The sequence below is a fragment of the Arvicanthis niloticus genome, chromosome 1, assembly GCF_011762505.2.
Source record: "Arvicanthis niloticus isolate mArvNil1 chromosome 1, mArvNil1.pat.X, whole genome shotgun sequence".
In the NCBI taxonomy this organism is placed as follows: Eukaryota; Metazoa; Chordata; class Mammalia; order Rodentia; family Muridae; genus Arvicanthis; species Arvicanthis niloticus.
The window spans coordinates 17,795,575-17,817,765 of record NC_047658.1 but is presented as its reverse complement, the minus strand read 5'-3'; the positions used below and the strand labels follow the sequence as shown (position 1 = coordinate 17,817,765).

The 22,191-nt window shown below is 45.2% G+C and overlaps 1 protein-coding gene across 2 annotated transcripts; it reads right to left on the bottom strand.

Annotated features, from left to right (window-relative positions):
* Positions 1-4,828: 4,828 nt before the first annotated feature.
* Klk5 (kallikrein related peptidase 5) lies at positions 4,829-13,661 on the bottom strand. 2 transcript variants are annotated; one of them, XM_034506674.2, is made up of 6 exons: positions 13,550-13,661; positions 13,231-13,314; positions 10,614-10,878; positions 8,822-9,078; positions 8,490-8,623; positions 4,829-5,286 (listed from the first exon to the last, which is right to left on the bottom strand). In XM_034506674.2, the coding sequence occupies exons 2-6, from the start codon at positions 13,301-13,303 to the stop codon at positions 5,134-5,136; spliced, it is 882 nt and encodes a 293-aa protein (XP_034362565.1). In that variant the 5' UTR covers positions 13,304-13,314; positions 13,550-13,661; the 3' UTR covers positions 4,829-5,133. The 2 variants fall into 2 exon arrangements, with proteins under 2 accessions (XP_034362565.1, XP_076789140.1); XM_076933025.1 differs by having other exon boundaries at positions 13,523-13,660.
* Between the last annotated feature and the right edge of the window lie 8,530 nt (positions 13,662-22,191).

Here is a 22,191-nt window from a genome sequence, read left to right as displayed (position 1 = left end):
TTGGAATGGGGAGGCATTCTGTGACCTTGCCTGACTCCACACTTCAGATAAGATGGGTGTAGTTGAAATGTGCGTCAACCACCCTCTTACTTCATTGTTGACCAAGCAGATACTGCTCACGTCCACAAGTGACCTGGAAAGCACTCCCTCAGCCCCTCACGGGGGGAATTCTAGACAGGAGTGCTACTACCGAGCCAATTCCAGCTCTGCTTGCTCCTGTCTACCATGCAAACAAACATTCCCTGAGACTGACGGCTAGTAGCCCTTGGCTTCCATCTTAGCTGGCTTCCATCCTAGCTCCTTGCTTAGAGCTAGGTCCTGTGGCTTCTGTGATGCTTCCAGCTCACTTGCTAACTAAGTGATAGCTGATCTTGGCCAGGGGAAAGAAGGGTTTGAGTGAGGTCATCTCGGCTTTGTCCAGTTTATCTCGTGTAGAGTCAGAGGGGTCACGGGCAGTGGCCTCTCTTCCTTGTTTTATCTGATCAATTATTTCTCTGCCATTGAAGTGAGCCAATTCAAGCCAGATTCAGGCAGGTTTATCCTGGAGCTGCTTTGGGGCAAGTTTACTGGCCCCAAGGAAGGAGGCCAGGGAAGTAGCCATGGGAAAGGAGAGAGAAGAGAGGGGGAAGAGAAAGAAATCGGTGGAAGCAGAGAAAGAAGAGGAGAGAGAGAAGAGCAGGAGAGAGCCAGGAGACCAAAAAGTCTGGATTTTATGGGGAGGAGCCTCTGGGGGAAGGGCAGCCCAGGCCCTGGGCTGGAAATTTCAGGGTTGGGGGCAGGGTATGCTAGGTAGGGACTGAGGGATGCTGCGAGAACCTGGAGGCCAGGTCTGCTTTGGTATGTAAGATATACACTCAGTCCCTTGTCCTGGGGTCTGAAACTAAACAATATTTTTATGTCTTGGGTTCCCTGCTCACCCTTGACTCTGATCCTGAGTCAGGGTGCCTCTGAACTCCATCACTTGCAACAAACAAATTGTAGACGGGACCTGCATCTGTGAGACGTGGAGATTCCACAAGCTTCCCTTGCTCTGATTCCTCCTTAGCTACAGTAAATGTCGCGAACCCAGTGTCTTTAAGTGACCACACACTCGTGTGTGGGATGGTACACTGGTTTGTGAAGAACAGAGGTTAATGTCAGGAGTCAGTCCTCAGGAACTGTCCTCTTGTTTTATGAATCAGGGTCTCACTGGCCTAGAAGGCACTGAGTAGGTTAGACTAGCTGGCCAGCAGACCCCCAAGGATTCCCCTGTCTACATGTTCTCTCTGTAGTGAAATGTGAATTCAATGTATCCTCTTTTCCATCAGAGGATTAAATAAGGCAAAAACCCCATTAAAAAAATAAAATAGAAATGTTGCTTGGCAGAAATTCCAATTCCCGTGGGTCAAGCACTTCTTGAAATCAAAACACATGCTCAAGGTTGTACTCTCTTCTCAACATGGTGCTTTGTTGATTGGCTGTGCCATTCTGAGCCAGCCAACCTTTTCATAAAGTACGGTCCTGGCCATTCAGAACATGGCACAGCACGCCTTTTACTTTAGGAATAGGCACCTAGTTGAGCAGGGCATGGTGGCACATGACCTTAATCCAGCATTCAGGAGAAAGAGACAGGTTAGTATCCAAGTTTGAGGCCAGCCTGGTCTACATAGCAAGTTCCAGAATAGCCAGCACTACCTAATAGACCCTGTCTCAAAAAAAAAAAACAAAAAAACAAAAAAACAAAAACAAAACCAAAACCAAAAACAAAAAACACCACACTATCACTCCTACCACCACCACCACCACCACCACAAACAAACACCCAGTGGGGCTCACACTGTGCATGCATGGTTTAGGATAGCTATGCAGCCTTCTGCAGAAAAAAATTCTGAAGGTCAGCAAGGTGGCTCAGTTGTTAGAAGGACATATGGTTCTTGCTGAAGACCTAAGTTTAGCTCCTAGCCCACAAACTGGGAGGCTGTAGGTGCAGCACCAGGGGATCCGATGCTCTTTTTTGGTTTCTGTGGGTCATGTACTCATGTGCACATACCTATTGACAGATATACACAAACAAAAAGTAAATTTAAAGACATCTGGGGCCTGATGAGATGAATCCATGACAAAGGCTTTCTTCACCAAGCCCGATGACTTGGATTTTATCCCAGAATTCACTGGGCAGAAAGAGAAAAGTAACTCTAAAAGTTGTTCTTTAATCTCTGCAAGCAAGAACCCCCTCACTCCCCCCCCCAAAAGTTACAAAAAAATTGAAGAACCATAAAGGTGGGGCTGGAGTGATGGTTCAGAGGTTAAGGTAACTGGCTGCTCTTCCAGAAGTTCTGGGTTTTGTTCCCAGCATCGAGAAGGTGTCTCAGAGTGTAATTCCAGTCCCCAGGGAGCTTCTGCTTTTTCTGGCCTCCACGGGCACTGCACACAGGTGGTGAATAGACATACATGCAGGCAAAATACCCATGCACATAAAATAATATATATTTAAAAAAGAAAAGAAGCAAACACCTGTTTGGACTACAGATTCATTCACAATACACCAGGAAGCCCAGACATCAGTACAACACACACAGCAAGTTGCTTCTCCTGTGGCCTCAAGACCTAGAGAGCCTAGCTTTGCTGCCTAGGCCCAGCACTGAGGGAGAACACCTGTGTTACTCAGAGTTCCATGTCAAAACACCGGAGATAAACAAAGGGAGAAAAGATTTGTTTAGGTTTGGAATTATAGAAGTTTAAGTCATCTTGCCTTTGGGTCTGGACAAGTTGAGCATGGCTAGGTGGCTCTGGCAGGCCTTAGCCCTTCTCCCCCATTCCCACTGTCTTGCTAAACTGTTAGATTACATTCCTAGCTAGCCACCAAAGTCTATTCCCTTATTTGGTTACTTTCTTCTCTGGAGGCTGACTAGAAAGTATTGAAGTCTAGCAATCCCGTTGGCTCCCTTTGGCTCACCTAATTAACATGCCCAAGCAAAGTACACCGCTGCATCTTAGGCCTAACACAGACCTTCCCTTTTTTCTCTTCTTAAAAATTTTACCTGCTATGTTATTTGCTGCTGTTTTTCTGCCTGAGTCAGAAACTAGACACTTTAACTTTTCTTTCCCATGTAATAAAGGATCTTTCTGTGAAAACAGATGTTTGGGTGTGGTTTGTGCTTAATCTGGGGTCTGAAAGAAACCCCCCCCGTGTGTGTGTGTGTGTGTATGTGTGTATGTGTTCATGTGTGCATGTATGTGTGTGTATGTGTCTGTGTGCATGTGTGTGTATGTATGTGTGTGTGCATGTGTGCAAGTGTGTATGTATTCATGTATGGGTATGTGTCTGTGTGCATTTGTGCTTGTGTGTATGTGTGTATGTGTGTGTGTGTGTGTGTAGGTCTGTGGTGAGTTAGCTCACCATGGCAGGAACATGAAGTGGAAGAAGCTGTTCAAATTGTATGTGTATATGTATGTGTATGTGTCTGTGTGCATTCGTGCTTGTGTGTGTGTGTATGTGTGTGTGTAGGTCTGTGGTGAGTTAGCTCATCATGGCAGTAACATGAAGTGGAAGAGGCTGCTCAAATCATGGTAGCCAGGAAGTAAAAAGAGAGAGAAAAGGATAGAGTCCCGACATCTTCTTCAAGTGCTCATTCCCAGTGACCTAACTTCCTTCCCCTGGGATCTGCCTCTCAAAGGTTTTGCAGCTCTCTAGGTCACTGTCGGCCTGGACCAACTCTTTGGCACATGAACCTTCAGGAGATGGTTAATATCAAAACTGTGATAGTATCAGAATATACATCACTAACTTGGTAAGAGATCAAAATTCAGTATTTGAAGTGTATTTTTGATCGGATGTACATTGTTTTTACAGCATTGTATGGTTAAAAACGACCCCAAGTTGAACCTTACACATTGGGGACTAAGCCACATAGTCTAGAAGTTATGGTGGAGTTGTAATTGGGGGCTGCTATGCTTCCTGTCTCACAACATGCTTTGACTATGGTCATGGTTAGCTAATAGTATTAACTAGATAAGATGTAGAGTCACCTCCGAGGTAAGTCTCTGGGAATACCTGTAAGGGAGTTCACTGAGGTAGGAAGACCCACCCTGAACGTGGGCAGCACCAGCCCATAAGCTGGGGACATGGTCTGACTAAAGAGGAGGAAGCCAGTGAAGTACCAACGTTCATCTCTGCTTCTAGACTAGATGCAATGTGATCAGTCACCTCAAACTCCTGCTGGCACGCTTTCCTGCCATGACAGGCTGTACTCTGCAACTGTGAGCCAGAACAAACCCTTTCTCCTTTAGGTTGCCTTAGTCAGGTACTTAGCCAGACCAAAAGAAAAGTAACGAAGATAGTTGCTATTTGTGAAGAAAATGTAAAGTCACCTAAAGACCCCCTGGGCCAAATGCATCATCCTGGAGGAGGAGCCACTGTGGCGTTTGACAGAGAATGGTCTCTGTAGGTTCATGTGTTTGAATACTTGGTTCTCTGTCGGTAGAGATCTTTGGAAAGCATTAGGAAGTATGACTTGGCTGGGAAAGCTGTGTCTCTGGGGTGGACTTTGAGGTTTCAGATGCCCATGCCATTCCTAGTTAGCTTTCTCTCTGTCTTGTGGTTCTCTCTCAATATGTGAGCTCTGAGCTACTGCTCCAGGACCACGCCCACCCGACTGCCACCATGCTCCTCCCCATAACGGCCATGGTCTCTAACCCTTTGAACTGTAAGCCCCATATAAACTCTTTCTGCTATAAGTTATCTTGGTCATGGTGTCATTGTCTTGTTATATGATAGAAAAATAACCAAGATATCTTCTTGCTCATAGCTGCAGGGCACAGGAGGAGAAATATCAAGGGGGTTCTTCCCATTTTTTTTTTTTTATTTCACGGTCTAAATCTGGGTTATGGCTGAAGAAAAGGCGCAAATCTGGGTTATGGATGAGTCCATAGCTAGTGATGTGTTTCAACCCAATCTAGTCATTTCAGGAAGTGTTCCTAGGGTCTAGTTATAGAAACAGGGCCAGTCCACTGTGGGGGATGGTGATCTTGTTGCCAGGAGACATAGAGTAAGGTCTGGAGAGACTGACACATTATCTTCAGCAATCTCAAAGAGGGACAGTGCTCCTCATTGCAGTTGGGTGGCACTGGCTCCATGGTTCCTGGTGTGGCTCATTAATTGCAGTTTATGGTGTCCTTAATCCATGAAACGAACTCGCACAGGTTGGTGTAGACACCTGGTCTGTTGGGCTGAGCACAGGGGAAATCACCCCAGGACACAAGGCCCTGTAGCTTGCCATTGCAGATCACAGGTCCCCCAGAATCACCCTGTTAGGGAAGAATGGAGGCACAGAAGTAGGTCGAGGTATGGTGAGGTTGAATGAGGAGGAACAAGACATTCAGTACCATGTGTCAATGCAGAAAGGACACAGGAAGCAGGTGCAGACAAGGGTGAGAGGGCCAACAGGATTGAATGTAGGTAAAACAGAGCCAAGAGGGGGGAGAAGAGAGAGGGAGGGAGGGAGAGAGAGAGAGAGAGAGAGAGAGAGAGAGAGAGAGAGAGAGAGAAGGGATGCTGTCAGTATTTTACTTCAGGTTCAGCTTGTAGAAAGCCCACCAGCCAGACTCTAGCTAACACCACAACCTCCTGCTAGCTTCCTAATCTTCTGCTTTCTCCCCACAAGATGTCTAATCTGTCTCCTCTCTCTTCCCTTTATCTATCTATCCATCCATCCATCCATCCATCATCTATCTCTGCTTCCTCCCTTCTCTCTCTCCTTCCTTTCTGTCATCCTTCCTTCCTGCCTGCCTTCCCTCTTTTCTCTTCTCTCCTTCCCATCTTGTCTGTTCTCCTCCCTGTTTTGTTTTGAATCACAGTCTTGCTATGTAGCCCAAACTGAACTGGGACTTGTGATCCTCCTGCCTCAGCCTTCTGAATAGCTGGGAGGACAGTCCTATGCTACCAGGCTCAGGTGCTTTCTCAGTGAGCTTTCTTTAAAACTTTGCATCGAATTTTGCGAGTCTATCAGTTAACATTTCTGAGTCTGTAAACTCAGGCTCACAATAGCTGCTGACTGTGTTAATGAGTGGATGCCTATAAGTAACGTGAAACAGAGCCAGTCCTTAATCAGTCACCACAGCGGTTTTGTTAGTAGTGTCAATCTTGCAGGTGCTTATTAGTGTTGTTGTGTATGTATGTGTGCACACCTATGTGCATGTACATGCGGGGGTCAGAAGACAACCTCAGATATCATTCCTCAGGCACTGTCAATCTTGGTTTTTGAAACAGAGTCTTTCCTTATCCTGGAGCTTACTGATACAGCAGAGATGGCTGGCCAGCAAGCCTCAGGGCTCCTCCAGTCACTGCCTCAGCTCATGTACTGCTTTCTTCAACACAATCTCTGTGCCCGAGAAATAGGGATTTCTTTCCATTCTTTGAGCTAGCCAAACATCCCCCCTTGCTGCCTTAGGACCTTTGCATAGCACTTTTCTGTTTCCTTAGCCTGTGTGAGTCTGGCTCCAGGTGTTTACAGTCTCTGCTTATGTATGTTATAAGGAAGCCCTCCTGGTGACCACAATGAAGACTGGTCCTTCTGTTTATTTTATGGTGACTCCTTATAACTTTCTGAAAGAGGCCTAGCTATAAAGTTTCTTGAACTATAGGTTTTTAATTTTTTTTTAAAAAAGATTTGTTTTTATTATGTTAAATCAATGGTTTTCAATCTTCCTGATGCTCCGACCCTCACTCAGCTCTTCATGTTCTAGTGGCCTCCCAACCACAAAATTATTTTTATTGCTCCTTCATAACTGTAATTTTACTATTGTTGTCAATTATAATGTAAATATCTGAAATTTAGGATGGTCTTAGGTGACCCCTGTGAAAGGGTCATTTGACTCCCAAAGGGGTTGTAATCCACAGGTTGAGAACCATTATGTTAAATTGTGTGTGTGTGTGTGTGTGAATTTGTGTGTGTGTGTGTGTGGAATTTCTGTGTGTGTGAATGTGTGTGTGTGTGTGTGTGTGTGTGCATGGGAATGAAGGTACTAGAAGAGGCCAGAAGAAGGTGTCAGATGCCCTGGAGCTGGAGTTACAGATGTGGGTGCTAGGAACATAACTTGAGATCTCTGGAAGAAAAGCCAGTCTCTTAACAGGTGAGGTATCTCTCTAGTCCTGACCATAGGATTTTGTGGGATTTTTTGTTTTGTTTTTTTTTTTGTTTGTTTGTTTTGTTTTTTGAGACAGGGTTTCTCTGTGTAGCCCTGGCTGTCCTGGAACTCACTCTGTAGACCAGGCTGGGCTCGAACTCAGAAATCTGCCTGCCTCTGCCTCCCAAGTGCTGGGATTAAAGGCGTGCGCCACCACCGCCTGGCTGATTTTGTGTTTTATGTCTGCTTCTTCAGCACTCCAACAATGAGTCTGTCCTATATGCTCTTTTAAAAGATACTTAAAACAAGTTTTCTCTTTTGTTTCCTCATGCCATTTTATTAGCATTTATTAGAAAACTGTCACCTAATGAATTCGGTTACAATGACACGTTACATGTTTAGAGATGCCACATAAATAGAGCTATTATAGCCATTATGTAAAGGGGGCCCTGAGATAACCTGTATGCAGTGTCCATCCTATTTAACCACAAGGGAAGTCTTGATTTCTCCTTCCAGACATGAACTGTGATATGTCTAGCAAATGGAATTTCAGAATAAACGGTATCATGGGAAGCAGGGTGTAAATTGTATATTTATAATTGTTACATATTAACTAAATTCTGAAAAATGTCACCTGAGAACACAGAGAGGCCACATATGTTGAATTAAATAAAATATATTATTAATGTTAGTTTCATATCTTTAGTTATTTAATTACTCTTTTGTGGGTGAGGAGAGAGAACTCAAGCCTTGTAGCATGTCATAAAAGTGCTCTACCACCGAGCCTGGCCCACAGGGCCTCACTCAGGGATTCTAGGCAGGGGCTCTAGCACTAAACCCCCAGCCTCATTTTTACCTTTTATTTTGAGATAGGGTCTCAGTACATTATCCAGGCCAACCTTAGACTTACTCTGTAGCCTAGGCTGGCCCTTGGTTTCATTCTTCCTAACTCAGCCTCCAACATATCTGAGATAACAAGCCATACTCCACTTCTGCTTTTCTAAAATTGCCTATATGAAAACTGAAGACAAAATGCAGAGGCTCAATCTGTGCCAACATCATATAGAACAGTGCCCTGGAACCGGAGCTCTGTGAAAATAAACGTTCTGGTGCTTAATAGAGTACTGGTAATCAGGATGGCCCTTGATGCACTGCGGAGGGGACTCAGTGGTAAAGGTGCTTGCTGCCAAGCCCGGTGGCCTGAGTTCTATCCCTGCAACCCATATCGTGGAAGAAGAGAACTAACTTCCATGTGCTGTTCTCTGACCTGCATACACACACACACACACACACACACACACACACACACACACACTATGATATATGTGCACACACATAAGTAAAATGTAATTTTCTGGATAAGCGGAGTTGTATCCAGTCCTTACCTGGCAGGAGTCCCTGCCCGCTTCATCACCAGCACAGAACATGGTCTTGTCTATCTGTCCTGGGTAGGAATTTTTACACCTCTCCTTGCTGAGCACAGTAATATTCAGGCACTGGAGGACTTTCGGGAAGTTATCTATTAAGCAAGAGAATCATGATGGGCAGAGGACAAGAGAGAGCATAGCTGGGCATGGTGGTGCAAGCTTGCTGCCCAAGCCCCGGGCAGGCTGTGATAGGAGAATACAGTTTTAGTCTGGGCTAGTTCAGGGTAGCCTGTGCTATGTGGGGAGATCCTGCTGGAAGAGCTGGGATTAGGAGGAACCACAATACTTACTCTGGGTGCTGCTCGTTGTCCCCCAGCCAGACACCATGCACCTGGTCCCCTCGGTGGGACAGTCGGGAGCGATTTCGACAGGCTTCACTGAGTGAGAGTCATGGATTTTCCTGTTCATTTTGATGAGCATGAGGTCATTGGAGTGGCCAGGGTGGGAGTAACCAGGGTGTGGGATGGATTTTATTCCTTGGAACATCTGCTGCCCAGACTCGTAGACAGGTGACATGGAATGGTGGCCCAGACGGATTCTGAACACTCTGAGGGATATGGCAATGATCAATCCCAGCCCAGAACTCTGTCCCCTGTCCAAGGCAGCCTCAATCGCTCCCTGCTCAAACCCATTCTCAACCCCAATTCCATTCATCTTCCACTCAACTTCATCTCATCCCCAACCTCCTTCCCATCCTCATCCACAGCTCAACCCTGGCCTCAACCCCAACTCCTCCCATTTTAAACCCAGTTCTACACCATCATCAACGCTAACTCTACACCTACCTTTGCCAGTTTCTATCCTGTGTGCACCTCCACCCGCCTCCCAGCTCCCAGCCTATCTGCACCCCATCTTTCACACCAACTGCAACCTAAGTGTGTACTTTCCAGCAACTGTCAGCATGAGCGTCTTCAACCTCAAGTCTAACTATGTCTTGTCTGTAATCAAACCATGCTCTGCACCCAATATAACCATTCTAGCAGTGCATGGAAGCACAGGCTTTGGTCTTAGATTTTAGTAAGTAAAAGATCAGGAGTTCAAGATAGCTCAGTTTGAGGCCATCCTGGCCTACATGAGCCCTTTCCTCAAAAAACAGCAAAATAATGACAAAACAACAAATCAACCCAAAAGTGTTTAACCCTCCCTCACTCCACAAACTAGCCCAACTACACTGTTTGTCCTATATCTATTTCTAGTCCCAACTCTGTCAACACCGTCTCTCTCTCTCCGCCCATCACACTTCCCACTAACCTCCATTTTAGATCCAGTCCTAAATCCATCTCACCCTAAACCATCAATGTATGTGTGTCCAACCCCAACACTACTATTTTCCCAACCCAAAACCATTAAACTCGCCCCATCTCCAAACCCAGCCAGGTTCAATCCCTTTCCTGACTCTAACCCCATCTCAGTCTCCATTCCAAGCCCTAAACCCAGCCCCTTCCCAAGCCCATCTTCATAGGTCCTAATCTCAGCTCCATACCAAATCATTCCATGTGTCTGTGTCTATATAATCGTTACCACCTCTGTCTCTCTCCTAACTCAGTTTTCTTATCTCTATTATAATCTTTCTTTGTCTCTGACCCTTTAGTTTGTAATTTCAGCTATCCCTACCTCTTATGCCCAGATCAGCTCTCATCAGTGTTACCTCTTCCCCATGCTGATGTTGTCCCCATCTGTCTTATCCTTCTGTCCATCCATCTTTCCACTCTCCTTCTAAACTACCATCTATCCATGAATCCTCCCACTGATCTATCTATCTATCTATCTATCTATCTATCTATCTATCACCTACCCACTCACCCACCCATCCATCCATTCATCCGCCCATCCATTCACCCACCCATCCACCAATCCACCCACCCACCCACCCACTCACCCATCCACCCATCTACCCACTCACTCACCCACCCATCCACCCACCCACCCATCATCCATCTATCTTTTTTCTACCTATTCATCTTTCCATCCATCTATCAATGGACTCACCCATTCTTCTTTCCCAATACCCTCTCCAGTTCTGTCCTCTCCTGCCCCCTATCTCCAGCTTTCTTCCACCCCCTCTTCTCCGGGTACACTCACGGCTTTCTGCAGTGCGCTGCTGTGAGCAGCCACTGTGGGTGGATCAGCACAGCTCCACAGTACAGCTTGTTGGGCCCCAAAAGCAGGGCGCCCTGCCATGGCTGCGCATCCTTTTCGCAGTCTGACCCATTCACAATTCGAGAGCTGCTATCTGAACGAGTGTCCTCCCCAGATTCGGAATCCGTGTTGAGGTCTCTGTTGGTCCCAGAGTGTTTGGTGCCAGAGGGGTTGTCACAAGAGGAGACATCACCAGCAAGAACGGGCTCTGGGAATAGAGAGTGGGTGGAGAATGGGTCTGGAGGTGGGGCTCCGGAAGGGGCTTAGATGCGGGAGGACTCTTACAGTTAGAAACTGGGACCAACCAAATTGTCTGATCTGACTTGACATTTTAGATAAGGAGTTGGAACCAGGATTGTGGAGAGGAGGCCAGGGATTATCCGAGATGTAAACAGAGCTGTATGGGTGAGGCTAGTACTGAAGGATGGGGTCAGGGTAGCCAGGTGTGGCCAGATCTGTAGGGGTGGGGTCAGAGCCCTGTGGGCCGAGCCAAGACCTCGAGGAGGGAGCTTGTAGATCAAGCCGAAACTGCAACTCAACCAGCAAGTTGGGATGTAAGACAGAGAACCCTGGCTCCAGTGGGCTTCCTGGACTTTGTGAGCCCCAGGGATTCCTGACATCTCCAGCTCAGCTGGTAATACCTGGAGAGAAGGAGGGTGCCCTGGGGTACAGAGACCTTAAGGGCAGACTAGGCTTGAGTATTGAGACTTAACTTCCAGAAGTGGCGTCAGAAGCCAAGACCAGTGGCGTGAGCTGCTCACCCTAATTATTCTGGAGACTGGGGCACCAGGATGTCAAGTTTAAGACCTGAGAGGCTGGGAACTTGGAATTAGTCTAGGGAGAAATGAGGCAAGGTCACTTGGGGTGACAAGTCCCACAAAACCCCCCTGACTTCGGAAAGGGAGGTGGAGCTAAGCTCTGGAACCACTTATAGCAAGTGGGCGGAGCCTAGTGAAAAGGGGTAGGCTCTGAGGCCGAAGCCTGGCCTAGGGACTTGATGAGAACAGTGGGTGCAGTCAGAGCTCTTGGGTGGAGCTTGGGATGGGAGATAGGAAACAGGGACTCTGGAAGGGCACAGCAAGGCTCGCTTTCTGAATTCTCACACAGACCTGCATGTGTTCTGTCCCCACCACTCACTCCTCTCAGGGTAGTCACTGGTCGTGTTCCTGCTAATGGCCCAGAGAAGGGACACCTCAGTGCTATCTGTATCCACAGGCACATTCCAAAAAACACACGCATTGTGTCCAAATGCACCTGCTCATCCACCTGACCACCTGAGAGGCAGGCAGGTGTGTATGGATGGGACTGCCACACACTTCTGTACACACTGACATGCCACACTTAAAGGGCATCTGTATGTTGCTACATCATGGCACAGTACAAGAAAACAATCTCAGTCTCTATGGTCCATCACGTTTCACTCAATTTCTCAAGGCAGGGTCAGGAACCCCAGATACAGTGGCATGAGAACACATCCAATTGCACTTGCAGCTCCCCAAACACACAGCTCCCCTCCGAATGTAGCGCTCCAAATGTCACAGGATCACGAATACAATCACAGACACAGCTATGCACTTGGAAGGGGCTATCTGCAAACACCAGGGTCATGCGTTTTCACAGTGATGAGCCAAGCTGCACTGCATTCCAGATGTAGACACTGGGGTGCAGAGGAGACACAAGGGGCCAGATGCACAGGAGCATCTGCACCAACCTGGAATGTGCACTCACACCACTGCAGCACCAAAGCGATCTGAAGTGCATGGACACGAACTATATACCAAGTCTCAGAGGGTCCATACCATCTGCCATGCAGTCACTTGATAGGGGACAAGGACACACACAAGCCAAGCAGAATCCTTCACACTTGCAATCCTGGGATGTGGGAAGCTAAAGCAGGGGGATTGCCTAGAATTCAAATCCAGCCGGGGCTTCACAGTGAGTTCTAGGAGAGCCTGGGCTATAGAACAGGTTCTAGGCTAGCCTGGGCTAAAAACCGAGATTATGTCTCAAGAATTAAAAAATAAGGGGTCTGGAGAGATGGCTCAGTAATTAAGAGCACTGGCTGCTCTTGTGGTGGACCTGGGTATGATTCCCAGTATTCACATGACGGCTCACAGCTGGCTGCAACTGCACTTCCAACTGAAGCCTATTCTGGGCCTCTGCACTGTGCACAGTGCAGAATATCTTTACAAATACATAAATAAGCGAAGTAAAAACGAACAAACAAACAAACCAATAACAGGAAAAACATGATGGCACACACTGCAATTGTACCTCTCAGGATGCAAATTTAAGAGGACTAGCCACAAGTTCAAGGCCAGCTTGGTCTAAATAGTGAGCTCTAGAACTGCCTGGACGACACAGTGAGACTCCGCCTCACAAATAATAATAAATGAATAACATAAAAGCCCCTTCCTTCTCTGCAATACATACACAGCCACGGGACCCACATTTAACTGTGTAACCACAGAGGCACAAACATGCATTCACCTGGTCCTGGAGACACACCCCGTGGTCCACAGAGGCAGTCCTCCCCACACACTTAGGGGACCTTGGTTACCTGAGACACACAAAACCAGGGTTGCGATTAGGGTAGTCATTGCCCATTTCCAGGAGTGTCCTGCTCTCACCATGGCCGCTGCACCTGTAAGATATAGAGGATGAGACTAGGTGGTTCTGGGAGTGTGTCCCACTTTCATCACTGCCTCTGCCTCACCATTAGCACCCAGGGACCGGCAGTGGAGGGGAGAGACTGCCAGCATTTTACAGTCCCTCTAAGTGTGGACAGCAAGAAGAGACGAGGTGAATTCAAGATAAGACAGAGCCAGATCAGGTTCCCTCTCTTTCCTTACCTGCTGAGACCCTTCCCCAGGCCTCACCTGGCACTTTGCACCTGTTCCCTGGGCAGTGGGTGGTGGGGTCTGGTTCCCAATATAGCTGCAGACTTCTCAAGCTGGCCTGAGCCTTCCAGCCAGCACCACCTCCTCTGCTCTGGCACCTGGTGATATAACCACCCACTGGTCCCTGGGGCACATTCCCAGGCAGTGAGGTTCCTGTCGGTCTGGGTCTCAGCACTCACTCTTCCTGCCTCCCCTCCCGTCCACCCCCCACCCAGTGTTGAGTGCCACTCTCTCCCTCCCTGGCCCCAAGGATGGGGAGGGGTCCTCAGCGCAGACTGGGACCTCCTTGTGCCTGGCATCTCACCAGCTCCCAGGCTCTCTTCCCGAGCAAGAATTTCTAATGTTCCTTTTCCCACTCCGAGTCACACACTCGTTCATTACAATTCTGTGTCTCCTTTCTCATCTTTCTACCTCTGTTCTTAAAATTCTTCTACCTGTGGTCTAGCTGTCAGCTCTTATGGAACCTTTCAGAGTCTGCAACATTTGGCACCCAATGAGTCTCTTGGTCAGTGTATCTTTCCCTCTCTGTCCTCTCTGTCCTGGTTTCTGTCTGTCTGTCTGCTTTTGTGTGTTTTTCTGTCTCTGCCTTCTGTGCATCTGTCTCTCTGACTCTGTCACTGATTTTTTTTTTTTATCTCTGTACTGTCTCCCTTTTCTTCTTATGTCTCTCTCTTTTTCTCTGTGTGTCTGTCTGTGTTTTTTCTGTCTTTATCTCTCTGTTTCCCCATCTGTCTTGTCTCTCTGTCCGTCTCATCTTCATCTCTCAATCTGAATGAAGTCTATGTCTCTGACCATTGGTTCTCTGCCCTTTTCTGTCTCCCTGTACCTCTCCCTGCCATTTGGGCAGGGGAGACAAGGACATTTGTAGAAGAAACCCCATGATCAACTCCCACCCCTTATACTAGGTCCCAGGCCAAGGGTCAGCAAGAGCTAGGGAAGCAGACTGCCCCCACTAGGTGCCCTGGTCTAGCCGGCACAGCCAGACATGGATGACACAATTGGGCAGGGCAATCTGTTAATGGAAAAGAGGCCAAGAGCCAGGACCAGAGGTGGGTGGTTGCTAGGGCTTTGAGAAATGGGGCATTGGATGAGGAGTAGGGCAGCGCCCCTCCCTGTCTGATCTTTACCACCTGGCAGCCTCTCTCACCCTCCTCTGTGTCCTGGCTTCTTTTTCTGTCAACATGCCCACTCTGATTCTCCAGGTCTCTATCCCCACAGGGAGGCAGGAGCCCAGATCTGTGAGCCTCATGCCAAACATGAACTTTCTCTACTTGAAATGACAGTGGTGAAGATGTGCAGATTCCAATTGAGGTGTTAGAGCCTGGGGTGGAGTCTACTGCATAGGAGAAAAAAAAGCCAAACAACAAAACCCACCTTGAGGTTTAATGGGATTAAATGGCTCAAAACCAGCCACCTATTTCTCTCAGTGTTTTTTTTTCCTCACTTATACGGTCTTTTAAGTTCAGCTTGCAGTTGTTAAATGCTTTATATTAAAAAATTGTTTTATATTATATTTATTTATTACTTTATGTATCATTTTATGTATTTTATTTGGTGTGTGTATGCATGTGCGCATGTCATACTCGAGTGGAGGTCAGAGGACAATGTAGCTGCTGGAGTTTGGGCCTCTCTGTTCACTACGTGGGTCTCAGAGACCGACCTGAGGTCACTATGCTTAACAGCAAGCGCCTTTACCAGCCGAGTGGTCTCCTCAGCTCCTGTTTTTGATCTTTGAGATAAAACTTCATGCTGTAGGCCAGGCTGACCTTTAATTCTTGGCTAGGATTATATGTATGAACCATCACTTTTAGATTTATTTTTATTAAAATAAAAAGGCCAGCATTTTATTTTATTTATGAGGCAATTTCTCATGTAACCAGCACTAGTCTTGAATGCACTACATAGCTAAGGATGACCTTGAACTGAAGCTGCTCCTGCCTCCACCTCCTGAGTGCTGGGGTTGCATGTACCCCACAACTTGTTAGATGTAGTGTTTTGGATCAAACCCAGAAGCTGCATAATGCCTCAACTGTTTTAATTAGTGGTATGTATTTTTTTAACATGTGTATGAGTGTTTCTCCAGCTTGTATGTATATGCAGCATGTAGGTGTTCATAGAAGCTGGAAGAAGATGGCCATTACCTAGAACTGGAATTACAGGCAGTTGTGAGGCTAGATGTGGATGTTGGGAACCAAATTCAGGTCTTCTGGAAGAGCAGCCAGTGGTCTTCACTGAGGAGCCATCTTGCTTGCCCTTTAGAGAAATCTTTTTTTAAAAAATGATTGATTTATTTTTATTTTATATGCATTGGTGTTTTGTCTGCATGTATGCCTATCTAAGGGTATTGGATCCCCTGGAACTCAAGTTACAGACAGTTGTGAACTGCCGTGTGAGTGTTGGGAATTGAACCCAGGTCCTCTAGAAGAGCTGCCAGTGTTCTCAACTGCTGAGCCATCTCTCTAGCCCCTAGAGAAATCTTTTAAAAAATATTTTTAAATTTAGTCTTTGAGAATTTCACTCATGTGTCCAATGTATTTTGATCACAATCACCCTTACTTCCTCCTCAGTCCTTCCACATCCCTCACACTCCCTCCCAATGTCTTGTTTGTTTCTTTAAAAAAAATTTTAAAACGTATTCTTTGCTCATATAGTACATCCCCTCCACTTACTCCAGTTCCCCCCACCCCCTCTCTCTCCCACCTCCACTCCCCATCCCCATATGTTTCCTCCAAGAAAATACCAGGCCTCCCAGGGACATCAACCAAACCTGGCTCAACAAGTTAGAGTAAGACCAGGCGCAAACCCTCAAATCAAGGCTAAGTGAGGTAACCCAATAGGAGAAAGGGTCTCCAAAGCAGGCAAAGGAGTCAGAGATACCCCCACTCCCACTTTCAGGAGTCCCCACAAAACACCAATCCAACAATCATAACATGCATACAGAAGACCTAACACAGACTGCTTCTGTCTCTGTGATCCCCCATGGGTCCTCCTTAGTAGATTCAATGGGTAGTACTGTCCAGGTGTCTTCTACACACCCTTGCACCCACAGTTCCTCCTCTTCTTCTTTCCTGGGGTCCCCCTCCCAGCTGCAAGCTGCAAGCAAGGGGATCCAATTGAGACCTCCACCTAGGATCTCTCTCTCTTCCTAATAACTCTGGGTCTCTGCGTTTCCTCCCCTCCCCATCCATCCCCCAGTTCACCAACAAAATCTATTCTATTTTCCCTTACCAGGGAGATCCATGCATTTGTTCCCTCTTGATCTCTCCTTGTTGCTTAGCCTCTCTGGGTCTGTGGGGTATAACATGATTATCATTTATGAAACAGCTAATATTCACTTACAAGTGAGTACATACCATGTTTGTCTTTCTGGGTCTGGGTTACCTCACTCAAGGTGATGTTTTCTAGTTTTATCCATTTGTCTGCAAATTTCATGAAGTCCTTTTTCTCCTCCTCCTCCTCCTCCTCTTCCTATTCCTTCTTCTCTTCCTCCTCTTCTCCCTCCTCCTCCTTCTCCTCCTCATCCTTTTCTTCTACATCTTCCTTCTTCTTCCTTCTCTTCTTCATTAACTGCAGAGAAATACTCTATTGTGTCAATGTACCAATTTTCTTTATCTATTCTTTGATTGAGGGACATCTAGGTTGTTTCCAGTTTCTGGATATTATGAATAAAGCTGCTATGAGCATAGTTGAGCCAGTGTCCTTTTGATAGGATGGAGTATCCTTTAAGGTTATTGATCTTAGCCATTCTGACAAATGTAAGATGGCGTTTCAAAGGAGTTTTGATTTGCATTTCCCTGATATCTAAGGATGTTGAACATTTTAAAAAGTGTTTCTTGACCATTTGAAATTCCTCTGCTTAAGAATTCTCACTTTAGATCTGTACCCCATTTTTAATTGGATTGCTGGGTTTTCCATGTCTAGTTTCTTGAGTTCTTTATGTAATGTAGATATTAGGCTTCTATTGGATGTTGAGTTAGTAAAACCCTTTTTCCTTTTGTAGGATCCTATTTTGTTATATTGACAGTGCCTTTGCCTTACAGAAGTATTTCAGTTTCATGAGGTCCTGTTTATTAATTATTGATCTTAGAGCCTAAGCCATTGGTGTCTCGCACAGGAAGTTGTCTCCTGTACCAATGTGTTCAAAGCTATTCCTCACTTCCTTTTTTTTATCAGATTCAGAGAATCCAGTTTTTTTATTGGATATTTTATTTACATTCAGATGTTATCCCCTTAACCCATATCCCCTCGCCCAGGAACCCCCTATCTCATCCCCCCTCCTCCTGCTTCTATGAGGATGTGCCTCCACCTACCCCCCACTCCCACCTCCCCACCCTCAAATTCCCCCACACTCGGCATCTAGCCTTCATGGGACCATGGATCTTCTCTCCCACCTATGCTCAACAAGGCCATCCTCCCCTACATATACAGCTGGAGCCATGGGTCCATCCCTATGTGCTCCCAGGCTGGTGGTTTAGACCCTGTGGATCTCTGGTTGGTTGGTATTGTTACTCTCCTCATGGGGCCGCAAGCCCTTTCAGCTCCTTCAGTCTTCTCTCTGACTCCTCCATTGGGAACCCCTTGATCAGTTCAATGGTTAGCTGTGAGCATCTGCCTCTAAATATGTCAGACTTTGGCAGACCTCTAAGGAGACAGCTATATCAGGCTCCTCTCAGCATGCACTTCCTGACATCCACATCAGCGTCTACCTTTGGTGACTGCACATGGGATGGATATCCAGGTGGAATGGTCTCCAGACGGCCCCTCTTTCAGTTTCTGTCCCACACTTTGTCTCCATATTTGCTCCCTTGAGTATTTTGTTACTCCTTCTAAGAAGGACCAAAGCACTCACACTTGGTCTTCCTTATTCATGAGCTTCATGTGGTCTGTGAGTATACCACTCCTGGGCATATACCCAGAAGATGCTCCAACATATAACAAGGACACATGCTCCACTATGTTCATAGCAGCCTTATTTATAATAGCTATAAGCTGGAAAAACCCCAGATGTTCTTCAACAGAGGAATGGATATAAAAGACGTGGTACATTCACACAGTGGACTATTACTCAGCTATTAAAAACAATGAATTTGAGAAATTCATAGGGAAATGGATGGAACTAGAAAATATCATCCTGAGTGAGGTAACCAATCACAAAAGAGCACACATGGTATGCACTCACTGATTGGATATTAACCCAGAAGCTGGAAATACTCGAGAATCCAGTTTTATGTTGAGGTCTTTGATCCACGTGGACTTGAGTTTTGCACAATGTGATAGATATGGATCTATTTGCATCTGTCTATACACAGACATCCAGTTAGACCAGCACCATTTGTTGAAGATGCTTTTTTCCCATTATATAATGTTGGCTTCTTTGTCAAAACTCAGGTGTCTGTAGGTGTATGGATTTGTGTCTGGGTCTTTGATTTGATTCCATTGATTAACTTGTCTGTTTTTCTGCCAATACCATGCAGTTGTTATCAGGGATGGTGCTAACTCTGGACATTCCTTTATTGTACAGGACTGTTTTAGGTATCCTGCGGTTTTTTGTTTTTCCATATGAAGTTGAATATTGTTCTTCCAAGGTCTGTAAATAACTGTGTTGGAATTTTGATGGGGGTTGTGTTGAATCTGAAGATTGCTTTTGTTAATATGTCCATTTCTACTAAGTTAATCCTACTGACCCATGAACATGGGAGATCTTTCCATCTTCTGTTATCTTCTTTAATGTCTTTCTTCAGAGATTTGAAGTTCTTGTCATACAGATTTTTCACTTGCTTGGTTAGGGTTACCCCAAGATATTTTTATATTATTTGTGGTTATTGTGAAAGATGTTTCCTTAATTTTTTCTTAAGCCTATTTATTGTTTGTATACATGTGGACTACTGATTTTTTAGTTAATCTTATATTCAGCCAGTTCATTGATGGTGGTTATCAGTTGTACAAGCTTCCTGGTAGAATTATTGGGGTTGCTTATGTGTATTATTATATCATCTGCAAATAACAATAATTCAACTTCTTTCTAATTTGTATCTTCTTGATGTCTTTCAGTTGTCTTACTGTTCTAACTAGGACTTCAAGTACTATATTGAAGAGATATAGAGAGAGTGGGCAGCTTTGTCAATTCCACTACTGATTTTAGTGGAATTGCTTTGGGTTTCTCTCTATTTAATTCGATGCTGTAAATTGCCTTCATTATGTCTGGTAAGTTCTTTGTAATCTTAATCTCTCCAATAGTTTTATCATGAAGGGTGTTAGATTTTGTTAAAGGCTGTCTTTGGTTTCTAATGAGATTATCATATTTTTTTCTTTCAGTTTATTTATATGGTGGATTATATTGACTAATTTTTGTATGTTGATTCAACCCTGAATCTCTAGGATGAAGCCTACTTGGTCATGGTGGATAATCTTTTTGATGTGTTGTTAGATTTGGTTTGCAAATATTTTATTGAGTATTTTTGCATCTATGTTCATAAGAGAAATTGGTCGGTAATTCTCTTTTTTTGTTGCATCTTTGTGTGGTTCAGGTATCAGGGTGACTGTGGCTTCATAAAATGAATTTTGCAGTGTTCCCTCTGTTCCTATTTTGTGGAATAATTTGAGGTCTATTGGCATTAGCTCTTCTTTGAACAATGTCTTTGCATCTATTTTATTGATTCCAGCCCTTAGTTTGATTATTTCCTTCCATCTACTCCTCTCCAGTGTGCTTACTTCTTTTTGTTCTAGAGCTTTGGCTGTGCTGCTAAGTCGCTATAATGAGAGCCCTCCATTATTATTTTTTTTAATGTAGTTACTAAGTGCCATGGACTTTACTCTTCTCGCTGCTTTATTGTGTTCCATATGTTTGGGTTTTCATTTCATTTATTCATTTTCATTGGATTCTAGAAAGTCTTTGATTTCTCTGTTTCTGTCTTGATCCAGTTTTCACTCAGTAAGGAGTTGTCTAGTTTCCATGAGTTTTTAGGTTTTTTGTTGTTTCTGTTGGTGAAATCCAGCTTTAATGTGTGGCAGTCTGGTACGATGCAGGGGCTTATTTCAGTCTTGTGTCTGTTGAGACTTGCTTTGTGACTGAGTATGTGATCAGTTTTGGAGAAAGTATCCTAAAAAGAAAGCATATTCTTCTATGTTTAGGATCTGCTAGGGCCATTTGGATTATAACATCTGTTGGTTACAACATTTCTCACTTTAGTTTTTGGCTGTTTGGCCTGTCCATTGGAGAGTGGGATATTGAAGTCTTTCACTTTCATTGTGTGAATGTTAATGAGAGATTTAAGTTTTAATGGTGTTTCTTTTACATATGTGGGTGTCCTTGTGCTTAGGATATAGATTTTAAGATTTGAAACATTGTCTTGGTGTATTTTTCCATTGATGACTATGATGTTCTTTCCTGTCTCCTTTGATTAATTTTAGTCTGTTTAAATTTCTAAATTTTTCATTTTCAGATTTTTTTCAATTTTTGCTTTCTTTATTGCTTCTATTTCTATTTTCAGATCTTGAACTGTTTTTATTCATTTCTTTCAACTATTTGTTTGTTTTTTTTTTCTTGGATTTCTTTAAGAGATTTATTTATTTCTTCCAATTTTTTCTTTGTGTTTTCCTGGATCTCTTTAAGGGATTTCTTCATTTCCTCTTTAAGGACACCTATCATCTTCATAACGTTGGTTTTAAGATCTTCTTGTTGTGTTTCAGCTGTATTGGGATATTTAGAGGTTGCTGTAGTAGGATAGCTGAGTTCTGATGGAGACATATTGTCCTGCATCTTAGTGATTGTGTTCTTAACATTGGCATCTAGTCATCCAGGTTTGGGGTGATTCTAGGTCTAGGTGCTAATTTCTGAGTTTGTCTTTTTTAGATGAGTGTTTGTTCCTTGGTTTTGGTTTCTTTTCTCATGTCCTGGCTGATGTGGTTTGTGACTGAGCATGGGGTCTCCACCTCAGTTTGGGGCTAGGACACAACAATGAGGAGGAGAGGGGAGGACTGGGATAAGGTAGAGGGGGAAGAGAGTTGAGGAGGTCCATGGGCCAGGCAGCCACCCTGGCTTCTGGTCAAACAGGAGCTCTCCTCCCAAGTTGGTAGCCGGGACACAATGATGATGAGGAGAGGTAGAACTGGGAATAGTAAGGGGGGCATCGAGAGAGTGAGGGAGGTCCACAGATGGGTGGTCTACCTGGAGTTTTGATAGTCAGGGTGGCCTCTGGTAAAGCAGTGGTCTCCTCCTGAGTTAGGAAATGGGATATGGTAATGAAAAGGGGAGGGGAACATTGGGGGATAGTATCAAGCCTGTGAGCACCAAGAAAATGAGGGAGGTCCTCAGACCAGCAGCCTTCCTGGAATTATGGTGGCCTCTGGTTGAGCAGGGGGTTATTGTTTGTTTTTAATAACCCACTGAGTTTGTTCAGTGCTGCCTGCATGTACATGGTACGGGGTCATTCACTGGAGCACAGGCAATTTGCTAGGGGCCATTCCCCACCAGAACCTAACTCTTCCCCAGCAACTACCAACTGCTAATATTCCTTTGCTAGAGCTAGGGCTTGTGAACACCTCTCCCGTCTATGATGTAAGACCGATGGGCTTGTTCTTGTGCAGGTCTCATACAGGGTAACCACAGCTGCTACAAATTC